We start from the raw sequence: 15876 nt of genomic DNA, 5'->3' as shown, positions 1-15876 counted from the left end.
CTACTTGTGATTTTCAATCTCTTTAAATAAACTTTTTGAGCAAATATGCAGAATGTTAAGATTTGATTAAACCATATTGAGTGGGTATCTGTTATATTATTATTTATAATTTTCTGTATGCTCAAAGTATCATATATCGAAGAATCTTTTACGTGAAAAATCTATGGCTGTCCTCCAAGACTGCTTTGTTTGGTTTCATCCCTGCAGACATGATTTTACATATATTTCAGAGTAATTTAATGCTTTCCGTTTCTAACCTTTAGGGAGAGATGGGTGTTGGGGTGTTAGAATTCAGATATGAAGAAAGTTCTGCAAATAACATGCTTCAATCCAGAAGCCACCAGAGATCACTTCGCTAAAGAACTGCTTATGTGGTTTCCAAAATTATCAAACGGGTCCTCCTGAAGCTCCAGCACCAAAGAACTGTTCTGGGGACATCACTTTGATTCCTTGCACATCTATAGCAAAGTGACTCTTATATGGTAATATAAGAATAATATGGTAAAATAATAGCACCTGCAGTCAATTTTTTTCTAGAGTCAACTTCAGCTATGCCCCATGTGCTTTGTGAACCCAGTCAAGCTCCATGGGTGGGCCATTAAGTGATGGAGAGTTGAGGGAATGTTGGCTCTCGCTGGAGGAGTGGCCCAGAGCTTCACCACCACTTACAGGCATGACCGCTAATGATGGAGACTAGTCAGTGACTTACTTCTGAGCAGATTCCCCAGGGCACCTCCGTCACATCACTTTCCTGAAGTGGTCCTTAGACAGAAAGGTACAGTACCGTAGCCATTCGCTGATGCAGATAGCTGACTGCTCCTCTGTGTGTGTAGCTGCTGGCGTGCACGGTAGTGTTGGCAGTAGCTGCGACTCTGCTTCTAATCTCCATTGCCTGACGTAGAAAGAGTTTTGTGTGTTGAGATACTGGCTGGCTTACAATGACATTGTTATGTGTCCTTTTCTAGGGGACTACGGCTAAAACATCTTCTCCAGAGGATTCCTCAGATGAGACCTGACCGGCTCTGAGGTCTGAAGACATTTTAGGAAGCTTATGTTTCTTTTACCAAAACAAAATATTATGTGTATTTTAAGTTATTGAGTGATTAACTTCAAAAAATGATAACTTCCGATCTCCCAAATACAGGTTTTTAAAAATAAATACTTTTACATGTATTACACATCTATTAAATATCAGGGACAATGCTAGGTGGTTAACATGTATTATCTCATGTAATCCTCACAACAACCCTCTAAGGAAGGTACAGTTATCTCCATTTCATAAATTAGGAAACTGAGGCACAATCAGGTGAGTAGCTGCCCAAAGTTAGCAGGCTGCAAGCCTGTGTTCTTTGCTTGAGTTTTGTTGCCAGTGGATAAAGACTGATGTCAAAGAGTCCCCACTGTAACCACCTTTCTTTCACACTTGTACTCTGCCTGGAGATTAGATCAATTACCCATGTACCAATTTCACGCACAGTGGGGTGCGGAGGGACCTTGCACTGTCTTTTAAGTGAAGATTCCAATGAGTACTCTTTTTGCAATTGTCTTTTATCTTGAGTTCCATTGGAGGGTTGGCAGTTGTCGTTTGTACTGTGGACTAGAGCAAAGCTCATTTGTTATACGTTGACCTAGCGCTTCAGAGCTCTAGAACCCTGAAGAAATTTATCTTTCCAGGCTTCTTCTGGCGTAGGTCACGGTTGGTGTGAACAAATCACAGAGCTACCGATTGAGCCTTACACTTCCCGTCTTCATATGCACACGTGGAAAAACGCACACGTTGATGAAAAACATCAAGCAAAAGACGTAGCTTTCATAATCTCCCAAATATTTTTCTCCTTTGAAACAGCATGCCTCGTGTACTTTGTGCTTTCCAGGGCAAACGAAATAAAAACAAAGAACCAAATTAAAGTAGGTCATCTCCTTGAGAGAGGACTTTCTTATTCTTTTTTATTAATTAAAATAATTTTATTAAACTAAATCGTTAATCATTAAATCATAAGGTTGCAGGGCATTTAATAGCTGGCACTTGTTTGAGTAAGAAAAGAGCTTGTTTACCAGCCTTCCTCAATTGCACCCCCTCCTTCACCTGTTTGTCAGAAGGAGCGGGGCGTGTTGAAACTATGCCTCAATGCCTCTCCATACTGTAAGAAGACCTATAGAAATGAGTTGAGATTGTAGCATTTGGGTAAAGCAAAAGGCCTCAACTTGCAACTGCAAAGGGAAGCAATTGCTGACATTCTTCTTTGAGCAAACATGGCCAGCAAATCTAGGTATCAAGACATTGCTAAAGCAAGGGAGGAATAGTAGGTTCTGTAGATTCTGATTAACTTTGCCAGCTGGTATGTATTCCAAGTGATTCATTTACTCTTTAGAAAATGGGAGATTTATGAAGGTTACTGAGTGTGATGCAGAGTAGTTTCCTTATTCATTGTATATTTCTCAGCACCGACCGTTATTGGTACTGTGATTAAGCTCTGGGGATCCAGGTGTGCATAACACCCTGTCCCTGGCCTCATGAAGTTGATAGCCAGGATTAGTTATCTGTGGGAGAAAGCACAAAGAAGAAGCATCTAAAAGACCAAGGTATCAGTGGTTCAAGAATGGCTTCCAATGAAGGGGACTCAAAGAATTATTATGGCTCAGCATAATAAATGCAAAGAATCTTAAGAATCAGAAGTGCCCTTGTCATTTTCCTAATTACATCAAGATTATAATTCAGGGACTGAAACTTCTTCTCTCCTGGTTGGTTGTCTCAGCCTCACTTCCCATCCAGGATTTCCAGCACTGCTTTACACTCCTGGTTAGGCATTGCCCAGAGTGATCCCCATCTGTACATTGTATAAATAGTTGAGGATGTGGGCTAGATGTTTCTGCTTTGCTTAGGATGGCACTTGGTTTCAGCAAAGTGGTTTCCTCAGGTAGCTGAATGGAAAAAAATACGTACATATATATTTTTTCACAATGCACATTTTGGATAATTAGTCTTTTGTGAATCAGAGTGGTGTGTTCTCTGCCAAATATTCACAAATAAATTCATTAAGTTAATCTCTTCATTGTGTGCTGAGTTCTTTCATGGAGTAAAATCCAGTTGCATGGGGAACTACATGACTTTTCTCTACTACAATGAGAAATCCACCAGAGAGGGCACGGTTAAAAGGCCCCTAGTGATGACCTTTCATCTTCTGTGCTATGTAATAATGGTAGCCATGTACCGAGTACCTATGACTTACTGGTGCTCTGCAAGTTTGCAAGGTACTATGCATACATTATCTCATTTATATCCCCATTAAAATCCTCACAACATACAAGGCAGTGACTATTTTCCCCATTTTACAGAAAAAAACCCAAAAACCAGAGTCCCAGAACAGATTATCTCCTTAGGATTTCACAGCTAGTAATAGCTTAGGCTAGGTATGTGTTGCCCCAAACCCATGCTTTGCTCATAATACCATACCACGTCTCCCCAAAGTAAATTTTCATGGATCAATTTTTGTCACAGATCTTAGCACATGGCCCAGGGTTGGTCACTCCTGTATGCGATGACCAGACCCCTTGTCAGCTACCCCAAGTGTCCTTTGAAACCTAAGTATAAGCCAACTTATTCTCAAAACAAACTCAGCACGTAAGCCAGTGGTTCTCAACCTGGCTGCACATGAGAATCACTGGGCATTAAAAACATACTGATGCTTGGGCTCCACCTTAAAATAATGACATTTCACAGACTCTTTGAGGTAGGGCTTGGGCACCAGTAAATTTTAAAGTTCTCCAGGTGATCCAATGTGCGTCCAGAGTTGGGAACCTCAGGTGGAAGAAAACAGCTTCAGGTTGAATGAAGGGCAACAAAAATATGTGGTTTACCTTTTCCCTGTGGACCTGCATTCCTCTGGGTACCTGGAAATGTTGGTCAGGTAATCTTTCCATACTAGATAGTCGTTTGGTTCAGGCAGTGTCAACTCAACTTCTTCTGGGTAGCTTCCCAGAGAGCAAGGTTCCTGTCCCCTGCACTCTTTGCTCTGTGAACTTAAAATATGGAACCAGTAGATTATTTAGCATTCTCATTTTGTTGAGGTAAAATCCTTGGAGTTTTTAAAATTGTAGGTGATGTGTTTAATTATTCTAGTTTCAACATAAAATACACCTTGAAGAGGTTGAGAATAGATCGTCACCTTACTCAGCACCACATTTAGTGTGCGTGGTTTGAGTAATTTTCCAGCTGGGTTAATGTGGCTAAATTGTGTTTCTACATAAGGAAGGGTCACCTATCAGTGTGGCCTCAGTATAACGCTTTTGTGTCTTGAGGAAACAAATGTGTTCTCTAGCTGGGAAGATATGCTGCTACTGAATTTTCCTGGCAATTGCAAATCTTCCAGATAATTCCTGAAATGTAGAACCCTCCTCTGAGGAAAGGGATGGAAACTGATATTGAGTGAGCACCTGCTAAGTGTTAGGGCCTTGCTGACTGTTTCACACACATGATTTCTTCTCATCCTCACTACGGCCCTCTGCAATGAGTGTTATTATCTCTGTTTTTACAATGGGAATCTGAAATCACGTGCCCAAGTCATATGGGGGCACAGACAGAACTGAATCTGGCCCCCTTCCAAGGATGGTGGAAGAAGGGGCTACAAATGAGATAATGGACGTGAAAACACTGAATGGTACAGAAGAGGAAAGCCAGGCTACTGGACTCCTTAAACAGCGCAGCCCTGGGTTTATAAAAGGTAGTTACATTTCACTTTCATTTTTTAAGAAATCTCATGGGAAGCTTAGATAATGAACAAGGACAAAGTCTCCCTTTCTGGTGAAACAAATTAATATCTTCCACCTGCCCCATAAGGAAAAGACCAGCTTTGAGAGCCAATTCAGCCAAACTGCTAGAGGTTTGAAGGGTGTGTTTCTGTTTTTGGGATTGGGGTCAACCCTTCTTGATTCAGTCCTGCCTGGAGCTGATGTTGACATTGAGAGGAGTCTTTTAGCTGATTTTGTGTGTTCTCGTGAGCTCATCTTCAAAACGCAATTGGTTCATACCAAATTAGCTAATGTGTCTGACGATCAGAATCAGGCATAAGCCAGGTTTGGAATTCTAGATACTCTAAAAATATGCCACAGAAAGAAGCTAGGAAGAGTCCAGAGAGAAGACCAGTTGGAGACCTAAGCTGATATCAGGCAGATTATCTCGAAAGGGCCAAATGAGCTGAGCAACACCCTATCTGCCAGCGTGAAGTCAGTACTGCACAAAATGGCGGTGCCTGTCCTAGGAGTCTTTCTGGCACTCTGTCTATTCAGGGTTTTATTTTCACCTTATCCACCAGTATTTCCTGTGAGACATGATCATTATCACAACAATAATGATAATAGAAGTTGCCACTAACCAAAGGCATTCTTTTTGCCAGACCCTGTGGTAAATCCTCTACATGCCCAATCTCACTGAGTCCTCCCAACAGCCCTGTTGGATATGTAATATTGTTATACTGGGTTACAGAGCAGAAAGTGAAGCTCAGAGAGGTGCAGGGGCTTGCCCAAGATAAAACAACTGGAAGTGGTGAAGGAGGCTTGGAAACCAGAGCTCTCATTCTTTCCCCTGAGTCAGATATCAGGAAGTCCCTCTTTGGTCTTATTCTTTCCTCTCCCAAGTGTTGGATTTATTTAGCAAAGATTGGTGACTCTCAGTGTTGGCTCTTCTTGCTGTGGACTTTCTCACAGTCCTCAAATGACAACATCCAAGTTGCTTTGTCCAGCAAAAGAATGCCTTTTCGTTTCTCAGAGCTTTTGTCTTCATGGTAGACTCAACAGGAAGCAAAAATATAATGGACAGGAGAGAGAGAGGAAAAAGCAGAATTCTGAAGACCACAAGTAATTGCTGCCTAAAGGACTCCTCCCCAGCCAGGCAGTTTGTTGTGAGAAAATACAGCAACAGCGTTGGCTAGCTCTTTATAGTTGACAGAACATTTTCAGGGGGTGCAAAACACGACTATTGTTTCTTTTGTGACCATAAGGAAGGAGAGGATTGACTCTGCTTTAATTGGTCTGGGGTGCAACCTGAGCACGGGATTTTCAAAAGCTCCCTGGGTGGTTCTCATATGCAGCCAGGGGTGAGAACCAAGGAGTTAAAAATTGCACCCCCAGGCTCCTGGAGCTCACCTGGCTTGACTGCTTATCTCCCACAAACTAGACTTTCGGAATTCCTGTTAACATTCCAACCTGGCATAGGTGAGAGAAGAGCGGGAAGCACTTATATAAGAGACCTGTTAGCCAGTACCTTTATGTCCTTCCTTCCTGAGCCATTGCCAGTAATTGTGTTAAGCAGGGCGATTTGCTTTTGCTTTGGGGAAGCTTGATTATAGCTACTAACAAGAGTATTCCAGAATCCTGTATATAACACAGATACATACTCAAATATTGACAGTATAGATGAGGTACAATTGTAGTGTTTACTTGACTCTTTTAACTTATCATGGAAGTTATTAAAACCCACTGTGAACTTTGGTCCAAGGTTGTTTCAAATATCAGAGAAAGGCTCTTGAAGTCAGACTGCTTGGATGTGAATGCAGAATCTAGACTTCTTGCACACTAGCGTGTAAACCTGGGCAAGTTACTTAAGCTCTTTCAATCCTCAGTTTCCTTACCCAAAAAGGGGTGATAATATGCTTGCCTCCTAGGACGGTAGTGAAGATTAAAGGCTAATTCATATTGCATTCTTAGCATTGTGCCTAGTATACAATGTATGTCAGATATTATGATTATTTTATCACTGCAGATCCTGGAATGGAAATCACAGGCTCAGTTCTTATATCGTTCCGTCCTCAATGGAGCTGATGTTAACATTCCAATCTCTTGCAATTCAAAACTCCTGGATGGTTTTTGTAAGGACTTTCCATCAGATTTCAGATAGACATCCCAAAAAGACACCGCTTTCAGAAACGGAATGTAAGGCAGTGAGATTTCGTTCTTCATGTAAAACAGCATTTAAGAGGCAATAAATGATTATTTTTTATCTTGTTAGTTTAGTGTATATGTTGTGTGTGTGTGTGTAAATGCAGATAAAAAATGTCTATAGATGGAAACATTTATCCTAAGATCATATCATGGAATTATCTTTGAAAGAGGAGAAAACACATGTTCAATCATTCTTTTTTAAAAAAGGTTCCAATATTAGAATTTATTCAGAAGCTAAGAGTGCCAAGTTGCTGCTTTTGGAGGTGGTGCTCTGCAACAGAGTTTCAGAAATTCTCCCTATGGAGTTGTCACTGCTGCTGTGTGGTGGTTCCAAAAGATCACACTGAAGCCATAGGGGATTGAAAGAACAGAGACGGCTTCTAATGCAGCTTGTTGTTTAACTCACAGGAATTAGGCTGGCCCTAGATTAGATGAGGACTGGTGACCATTCTGCTCTCATTCAGCGCAATACGACGGAGTGTACTGAATTCAGAGCTACGATGTGATATGATATGATAGTGAATTAACCCAGTCTTTCTGAAAGTGTTTTATGCTACGCACTCTGTGAGATGCTCCTGATGAAAAGGGTTCCTTAGCCTAACAGAATTGGGAAAAACTACATGCTATCAACTGTTTTAGGGATTTGTGCTACACGTTGCCCTGGTTTAGGTCTCTGAGCTGTCCTGCCATGAAAATACTAGTTTAACTTTAACCCAGTTAAGTTTGGCTGAGGAACCCCTCCCTCCTCCAACAAGAACTATTATATTCACAATTTTAGTGAGGGTACTTTGAGAAACAGTAGATTAAATAAATAATCAAACAAGGAGCTTTAAAAACCTCATTCGTATTTCAATACCTGAATCCAACTAACAGCTATGTTAATTTGATATATGAATAAACCTCAATCTATCTTCTGAAGAAGAATAATTCTATGCAGTAGTCTCCCACACCAAAAAAAAAAAAGTAACCACCAAGCAAAAAGTTCTCAGAGAGAAAGAGACAGAGAGAGAGAATAAAAGATGGGCTGGTGGTGACAGAGGAAAGGGAGAAAGTCATAGACACCATTGGGAGGAATGGTGTTTATGAAAAAGATGAAATTTAAACAAATGAGTATTAAAACTTCTAAAAGAGCATCACTTTTATGCAAAACAAACATTGCGTGTAATTGTAAAATAAAGGATGATGTGTGTATTTTTGTCTTGAACTTTTCTTTTCCTAAGCACGTTTGAAAGTAATAGAGATAATGACTTTCTCAAGTTCAGGCTCTGTGCAGAGATATGTGCCTTTGTCAAATCTTCATTAGCTAATTAGATTGTTTTCTCGAAGTAAATTACTCTATGAGGTGAGGAAGTAAATTACTCTAAGAGGTGAGAGTAGACTTTGTGAATGCGTCCCTAAGAGGAAAAGGGTCCAAGTTTCTTACAATCAAGCATATGGAGAGGGGGGGCTTCTGTTCCCAGTTTGGTTCTTCTCTACCTGGGGAGGATTGTGTCACTGCTGCTTGGGTTCAGCTGTGGGAAGTACCTGGTCATTGAAAGGAGAAGGGTCAGACCCCTTTCCAGGAATATCTCAGGGATAGCCGGAAGATGAATAAGAGTCCTCAGGAGGCCACACCAGCACCCCAGAAGAAAGGTTCCCATTCAACTCAGGATGGTGCCCTCATGCCAGGCTCCACTGTTTTGCCCTGTCATCAAATCGTGTTCCCCTGCAGAGGGGAAAGGCAATCAATGCATACAAAATAGCCCTGTATGAATTTTTCTTTTTTTCCCATATTTTGAGTGAGGGTGACAGCAGGCATACGAGTATTTCCACAACCTCGGTGGGGAGCCGATCTCTATCAGCGGGCTCAACTCTTTTTGCAACGACTCCAGTGGCAAGGAAAGTTTTTGCTGTGACAATCAGAATCCCGGCAAACGGTAAATGTTTCTGCATGCTGAGAAGTGGGAAATTCAATAATACTTTGGCTGAGTTCATGCTGAGCAGCGAAAGTAGAATGAATATGGAGAGGGACTGTGGCTTGAAGAGCAGTAAACCAGTTAGCCCAGACATGTGCAACAATCAGTTTTGATCTGAAGCCCTCTCCTGTCTCTACTCCATTCTCCAGGGTAACAACCACTGTTTTTATGTTTGTTCCTAGAGTGTTTTGTGCTGCAATCCTTGTTTAGCCTAAGAAACAGAACTGAGCACTCTGAGATCTTAACAACAACAACAAAATCTCTGTTCTTCTGTATATGTCTTGTTACGTCACTATAGGACCATTTGCTGAAAGTCTTTACTATGGGTTAGGATAACTCAAAAGACGAAGTCGGTGTAGGTATTATGGAGATTATAGTAACAGCATCACTTATTTTATTTGAACATGTTTTTCTTCTGTAAGCCAGTCACAAGTTTCAGAGGGGGTTACTGGAATGGAAGCCCAGCGAGGGCAGGGTTTTCTGTCTGTTTTGTCCATTGTTATATCAGCAGGACACGAGTAGGAGCTCTAAGAAGTTGATGAATGAATATTAATCTATAGGCTGTGAAATGTACACTCAGCTCTGAGCTTTCTGAGATGTCTAGTACCAAAGCCTAAAATAAACTCAATTTTACTCACTTTCTATTACATATGATTTTCTAGAATAGCTCTGATATATGATTCTATAGAAGAAATTTTTAGTAGTATGTTTATTTTTCAAAAGTTACATCTCTAAGACCTGATCATCATAGAAAAAGATAAAAAGTGTAAATGATCAAAAAGAAATAAAATAGCCATGTTTATACTGCTCAGAGATAAGCGCTGCCATGGTTTAAATGTGTGTTCTTCCAGATTTTCCTATGCACATATTTATATGTTTTATAGTAATGAGATTAGATTATATATACTACTTTTTTCATCTGACAGTATTACATGAACCTCTATTTTTATTAATAGACAGGTATATCATTTTTCCATAGTATCACAGTAGTGTATTTTAAGAATGTACCATAACTTAACCAGTTCCCTATGGTTGTATATTTAAGTTGTTTCTAATCTTTTGCTTGATCATAATGCCATGTGTTTTCCTGGTATTGGAAGAGATTTGCAAAGCTGGTTTTTCACAAGGATAACTTGTGTAATAGATCTGTCCCCCAATCTTAGCCCTTCAAGCTGACCCACCTGTGTATCACGCTTCTAGCTGGCCCTTTCAGTGAGAGTGGAGGAGCCTCAGTGACAGCTGCTGTTTGAGGCAATGGCTCAGCACCAGCTCTTCTCCTTCACACCTCTTGTCTCTTTATTATGTCTCATCTGTCTGTGGTTATCATTTAACCTGGTCTCACCTTTATTCACTTGTACCTTGTCTCACCGACTAAACACTTTCCGCAGGACCAAGGAAGGAAAGGGATGGGGTAGTCGGTGGGAGGCTGGAGCAGAGGGGAATAGAGAGAGGAAGTATCAATTAGTGCTTTACCTTCTTCTGTTTACAGACCTGCAGGTTAGGTGATGTGCTTTTATTATTGTCTACAGTCCATATTTGTTCATATGTCATTAGTTGTCACCTAGTGTCTTTTTTCTGTTCCAGGATCCCATCCAGGATAACACAGTACATTTAGTCATCCTGTCTCCTTAGGCTCCTCTTGGCTGTGATGGTTTCTCAGATTTCTTGTTTTTGATGATCTTGAAAGTTTTGAGGAATATTGGTCGAATATTTTGTGGAATGTCCTTCAATTGGGACTTGTCTGATGCTTTTTCATCATTAGAATGGGGTTATATATTTTGGGGAGGAGGACCATGGAAGCAAAGTGCTAGTTTTATCATATAATATCCATTTTCATCTTGTGAAATCAAAGGTGCATACTACCAACATGACATCTCTATTGGTGTTAACCTTGATGTCCTGGCTGAGGTTGTGTTTATTAGATTTCTCCACCATAAAGTTACTCTTTTGTCCCCTTCCTAGACTGTCCTCTCTGGAAGGATGTCACTATATCCAACCCACTCTAAAGGCTCCTCCTCCTTCAGAGAGGTGTATCTACATAAATTATTTGGAATTCTTCTGCATGAGAGATGTGTCTATTCTCCCACAATTATTTATTTATTCAAACATTTATTTATAATGAGCATGGACTCATGGATATGTATTTCATACCTTGGATTATAATTCAATACTGCTATATTTATTTTGTTGCTCAAATTGTTCCAACATGGCCATTTGGGAGCTCTTTCATTTGAGGGCTCCTTTGTCCTATCGTGTGTGTGTGTGTGTGTGTGTGAGTGTGTGTATGTTTAGCACTTTCTTACTTTCTGGTACTATAGATGTTCCAGGTTCATCCTGTATATTTTGTTCTCTGGTCCTAGAATCAGCTATTTCTACAAAGAGCCCTGGTTCCTTTTATTGGAGAATGGTATTAGGAACCAAGATCTGGACACTAGAAGTGCTCATTGCTAGTGAGGCTTCTAGGCTAGTAGCTACTTCATTGCTTCTAGGTCCTTTCAGCTAATAGAGCAAGGAAATATATGGGTGTGTACCAACACACATATGTGTATGTGTGTAACCATCTGTATCTATATTAAGTTAAACATGAATTCATACTGATGTCTTCAACTCTAATCTATTACCACGTGGATCATTTCTAGCCTTCTCCTTTTGCTTCTCTGTAAACTCCCACTCCAACAGTGTGAAACTTGGCTCTCATCATCCACTATCCATTTACATAATTGTTCAATTCTAGTAGACATATAGAGTAGTATTAGAATTGTTAATCTTTACCCCCATGGGAAACAACTTTATCAACTTGTATACAGTACTTGTGTATGATTTCATTGGCATTTAGTCTAACAGAATCCACTAGTATTCAAAGTTACTTAGGTGAGCATCTTTTCCCCCTACACTATTTTGTGAGTCTATTTCCTGCATTTGTAATGCCGTTAGATTGTTTTGTTACATTATGCATGTCATTCTGTGATTCCCCTGACCTCTTAAATTATTTTAAAAATTTGCGTACATTAAGGTTCACTCCTTGTGCTGCAAAGTTCTATGGGTTTTAACAAATGCACAGTGTCACATATCCAGCAGTACAGTACCATACGGAATAGCTTCGTTGCCCTAAAAATCCCCTATGCTTCACCTATTTAACCCTACCTCCTCCCTCTGAGCCCCTGGCAATCATTGATCTTTTCGTCATTTCTGTTGCTTTGATCTTTCAAGAATGTCATATAAATGGAATCATACAGTATGTAGCCTTTTCAGACTGGCTTCTTTCATTTAGCAATACACATTTAAGATTCCACTATGTCTATATATGGCTTGACTGCTCATTTCTTTTTATTACTGAATAATAGTCCATCGTATGACTGTTCTGTGACTTGTTTATCCATTTAACTGTTGAAGGACATCTTGGTTGCTTCCAGTTTTTGGCAATTGTGAATAAATTTCTATAGAAAGCATGTACAGGTTTTTATGTGGACATAAATTTTCAAGTAAGTTGAGTAAATATTGGAGCACAATTGCTGGATCGTATGGTAAGACTGTGTCTAGCTTCATGAGAAACTGTCAAACTGTCTTCCAAAGTGGCTGTAACGTTTTACATTGCCGCTAGCAAGAATGAGAGCTCCTGTTATTCTGGATTCTCTCCAGCAAATGGTATCATCATATTTCATTTTTGGATTTTATCCATCCTAACAGGTATGTAGTGTGTACCATTGTTGTTTTAATTTGCAGTTCTCTAATGCAAAAATTGTTGAGCATCTTTTCCTATGCTTTTTTGCTACATGTATATCTTATTAAGTGAAGAGTCTGTTCATATCTTTTGCTTGTATTTAGATTCAGTTGTTTTTTGTTGTTGTTGAATTTTCAGAATTCTTTTTATGTTTTGGATACAAGACCTTCATAGATATGTTTTGCAAATATCTTCTGAATGATGTACTTTTTATTAGCACTTCAGGATTGTGTGCTACTTTGCAACCTTGAAAGCTTACGTATAATGCTAAATGCTGGTTAACAATATGCCTCTGCTCCCCTGTGTTTGCTTTGCTCTTCCCAAAAGTGACCGCACTGCTCTCTCTCACCTCCTTAACCCCACCCATTCACTATGAACCTTTAAATTCTGGGCTCGTCACTGCCTATCTCTAGGAACTTATTTATTTTAAGTGAATGATCAAGGTGATAATGTGCTTATTCATCTATCTCCAATAAGATTCCCAGTGAGAGTGAGAGTTCAATCTCCTTTGGTTCCTGCTTTTAAAGAAAATGAACAGATCTAGGGACAAGGAAGTTGCCCACAGTGTTTAGTTGTGCCATGTTATTGGTGAGGCTAATGGTTGTCTGTCTTCCTTTGCATGGCCTCCAGTCATCAAGCCTGCTCTACGTCATTTTAAACGCCCTGCTTATGCATCTAGCTCCTATGCACCTTCGGTCCCAAAGAAAACTGATGAGCATCCTGCAAGGTACAAGATGCTGGATCAGAGGATCAAAATGAAAAAGATTCAGAACATCTCACGTACCTGGAATAGAAAATAGGTCAAGGGGAAGTGAGGAAGTGAAGGAGAGGCCCACCTATCTGCCTCTCATCACTCACCAGCTACAGTGAAATATGCTGCCAAGACTCTTGGAGGACTTTGGGGCTAGTGCTTTCGTGGTTGATTCGACCAGGGCAAAGGGAAGGCTGTCTCTTATATTCCCCTTTGTTGTTCTGTTGTAGACTCATCAGTTGCTGGACTTGGGGGTCCATGCGGACTCCAACAGCAAACCAGTAAGAAGAGTGTCTCATGTGGCTTTTATTGGTATACATCTTTCAACGTCTACATTGGACCCAAATTAAAATGGTGCAATATGTTCATAAAAAATGAAATTCCTCCCATTGACACTATTTTCATCCCTGGAAGTTGATTTCCCTCAATAAGAATATTGGTTTAATAATCACCGTATTTAAGAAATGCACTTCTAAAAACATCTTTTTCAATTTTAAATATAATATTTAAAATTCGAGTAGACATATAACTTTCAAAGTAAATGCATTCAAAACAAAAGTTGTGCTTCTGAGTGTAACAATCTTGGAAAAGAAGACTGATGAATTGCATTCCTAGATATTTCTGGACTCGGGCTTCACAAAGCAGATCCAAGTGAAAAACAAAGACCCTTGTTTTGGTTCTTATTGCATGCCTCACACCGAATAGTCTCATTGTGTCTTTAAGGACATGAGAGTTTGCAGGAGATACATTTTGGCTCTGCTTTCCTCTAATCCTTTACTTTCAGTCACAGTAGACAATACTAGAAATCAATGAGATGCCCATGTCTTGGATATTCACCCCAGGAGACGTCTATTTCATCTTGTGGTCCTAGGGCAGTAGGGTGTAAAATGCTGAACCTAATTTGAATTCCTTATTTGCAAACTTTTTTCCATAAGTTTGGAGATGACTTTAAGTTAAATTTCAGATCATCTTCCTAACAGACTACATGTCTGAGTCCCTTTGGGGGCCCAATTACTCTCACAGCTGTTGGTGGGATGGAAGTCTGTAACTCACCTCTCTTCATGGTGGCATTTTTAGCCCTTTTATGTCTCTCCCAAGAGTTTTTACTTTGGGACTAAATTCACAGAAATGGTAAGAAAAGGTTCAAATTCAGAGATAGCGTTGGATCCCTTCAGAAGTGGTCCGGTGCACTGGAAAGCTTGAGGTTTGTTGTCAGACAGGTCTGATCTTCTGTCTTGTCCTGTCTATAACCAGTTGCAGGTCCTCAGTCTAATGGCATAATCCTTACAATCCTCAGTTTGCTTAACTAGAAACTAAGATTCATAATACCCACTCTGCCTTTTGTGATGAAGCTTAAGGATAATGTAGGTTCTGATTGCTATTGCTGAACCTGGAGACTAACAGGTGCACAACAGATGTAGCTATGAGAATTACACATCCAGGAAAAACTCTCCAGGAGACCCCTGCAAGGAAGGAGCTGTGCCCCGATGGCCCAGCCTTTAGGGTCTGATTAGAAAGGGTTTAGTGTCTTCTCCTTCTCTCATTCTCACAGTTCATTTCCTATAAATTATAGTTATGCGAGTGAGCCAGCTCCAGAGTTTAGTGCCCGTCATGCTATTGAGGAATTTATTTGTAATGTGCTTTATGATGGTTATTTCAGGGAAATTTAGTTACTATACAAAAAGAAAAATCACTGTGACTTTTTTTTTAGGGAAGCAGTTGTAATTCTTAGCTCCCTCTTGGTGCCTGAGCAAGAGGACCCTTCTGCAGGCTGGTAGTGTCTCTTCCACCTGAATTAGGTTGACTCAACAGGTAATTCCTACCTGTGTGTAGGATGCCTTAGTGCACAAAGACATTTGGCCACACAATAAAACTGCCCGCGGGGTAGTGGTCTCCTTCCTACCCCATGGATCAACTCACAAGTGATGTTTCTCAGCCATAGCTACTGCTCAATGCCTTCAGTCTCAGGTACTGAGAGTTCAGTGTGGCTATGCTTTCTTGACTCTGCTTTTTGACATTGGAAGCTATGAGCCAAGGGAAGAAAATTGGCTCCTTCTGTATTCTTTCATCCTAAGACATTATTTTTCAACCTTTGCTAATATTTTAATTGAGCAAGTGTACAGATATTGAGAGTCTGCATTGCTTGTAAAATGCCTACCATGTTTTTTGCATAATGGATTGTGTAGAAATTCCAGATGATATTCTTACAGCAAATAAAAAGATGCTTTTAAAGGACTTTCTTGTATGTGAGTCATCTTTTTTCTTCTCTAGAATTCTGAGATACTTTTGAAAATCCCTATGCTTGGTCCTATTCAGTCCTGAATATCTTGTTAAGACGCATAGTATAACTTACTCAATTTGCTTCCTGATTGTATAGGCAATAGCTATTTTTAGAAAACCACCTCCTCCCTACATCCCAATATATTAATTTTTTAATATGATTAACTCTTAATAGCAGCTGGTCGATAGGTAAATACTCATGTTATCAACTCAGTTTACATCATTCCAGGCTG

General features: G+C 40.0%; 1 protein-coding gene across 8 annotated transcripts in view; it reads left to right on the top strand.

The window, feature by feature from the left end:
* PDE1C (phosphodiesterase 1C) overlaps positions 1-15598 on the top strand; it is a 602480-nt gene extending 586882 nt beyond the window's left edge. For 4 of the 8 annotated variants that reach the window (XM_023639476.2, XM_003364839.5, XM_014739137.3 and 1 more), the window contains one exon: positions 13243-15598. In XM_023639476.2, the coding sequence (XP_023495244.1) occupies positions 13243-13412 (170 nt within the window). In that variant the 3' untranslated portion in view covers positions 13413-15598. Of the gene's footprint in view, positions 1-965; positions 3046-13242 lie in introns of those variants that run through there. The other 4 variants (XM_023639477.2, XM_070264798.1, XM_070264802.1 and 1 more) reach the window with 1 other exon arrangement.
* The last annotated feature ends 278 nt before the right edge of the window (positions 15599-15876 follow it).

This window comes from Equus caballus, chromosome 4 (genome assembly GCF_041296265.1).
Source record: "Equus caballus isolate H_3958 breed thoroughbred chromosome 4, TB-T2T, whole genome shotgun sequence".
NCBI lineage: Eukaryota > Metazoa > Chordata > Mammalia > Perissodactyla > Equidae > Equus > Equus caballus.
This window is presented reverse-complemented; position numbering and strand designations above follow the sequence as displayed.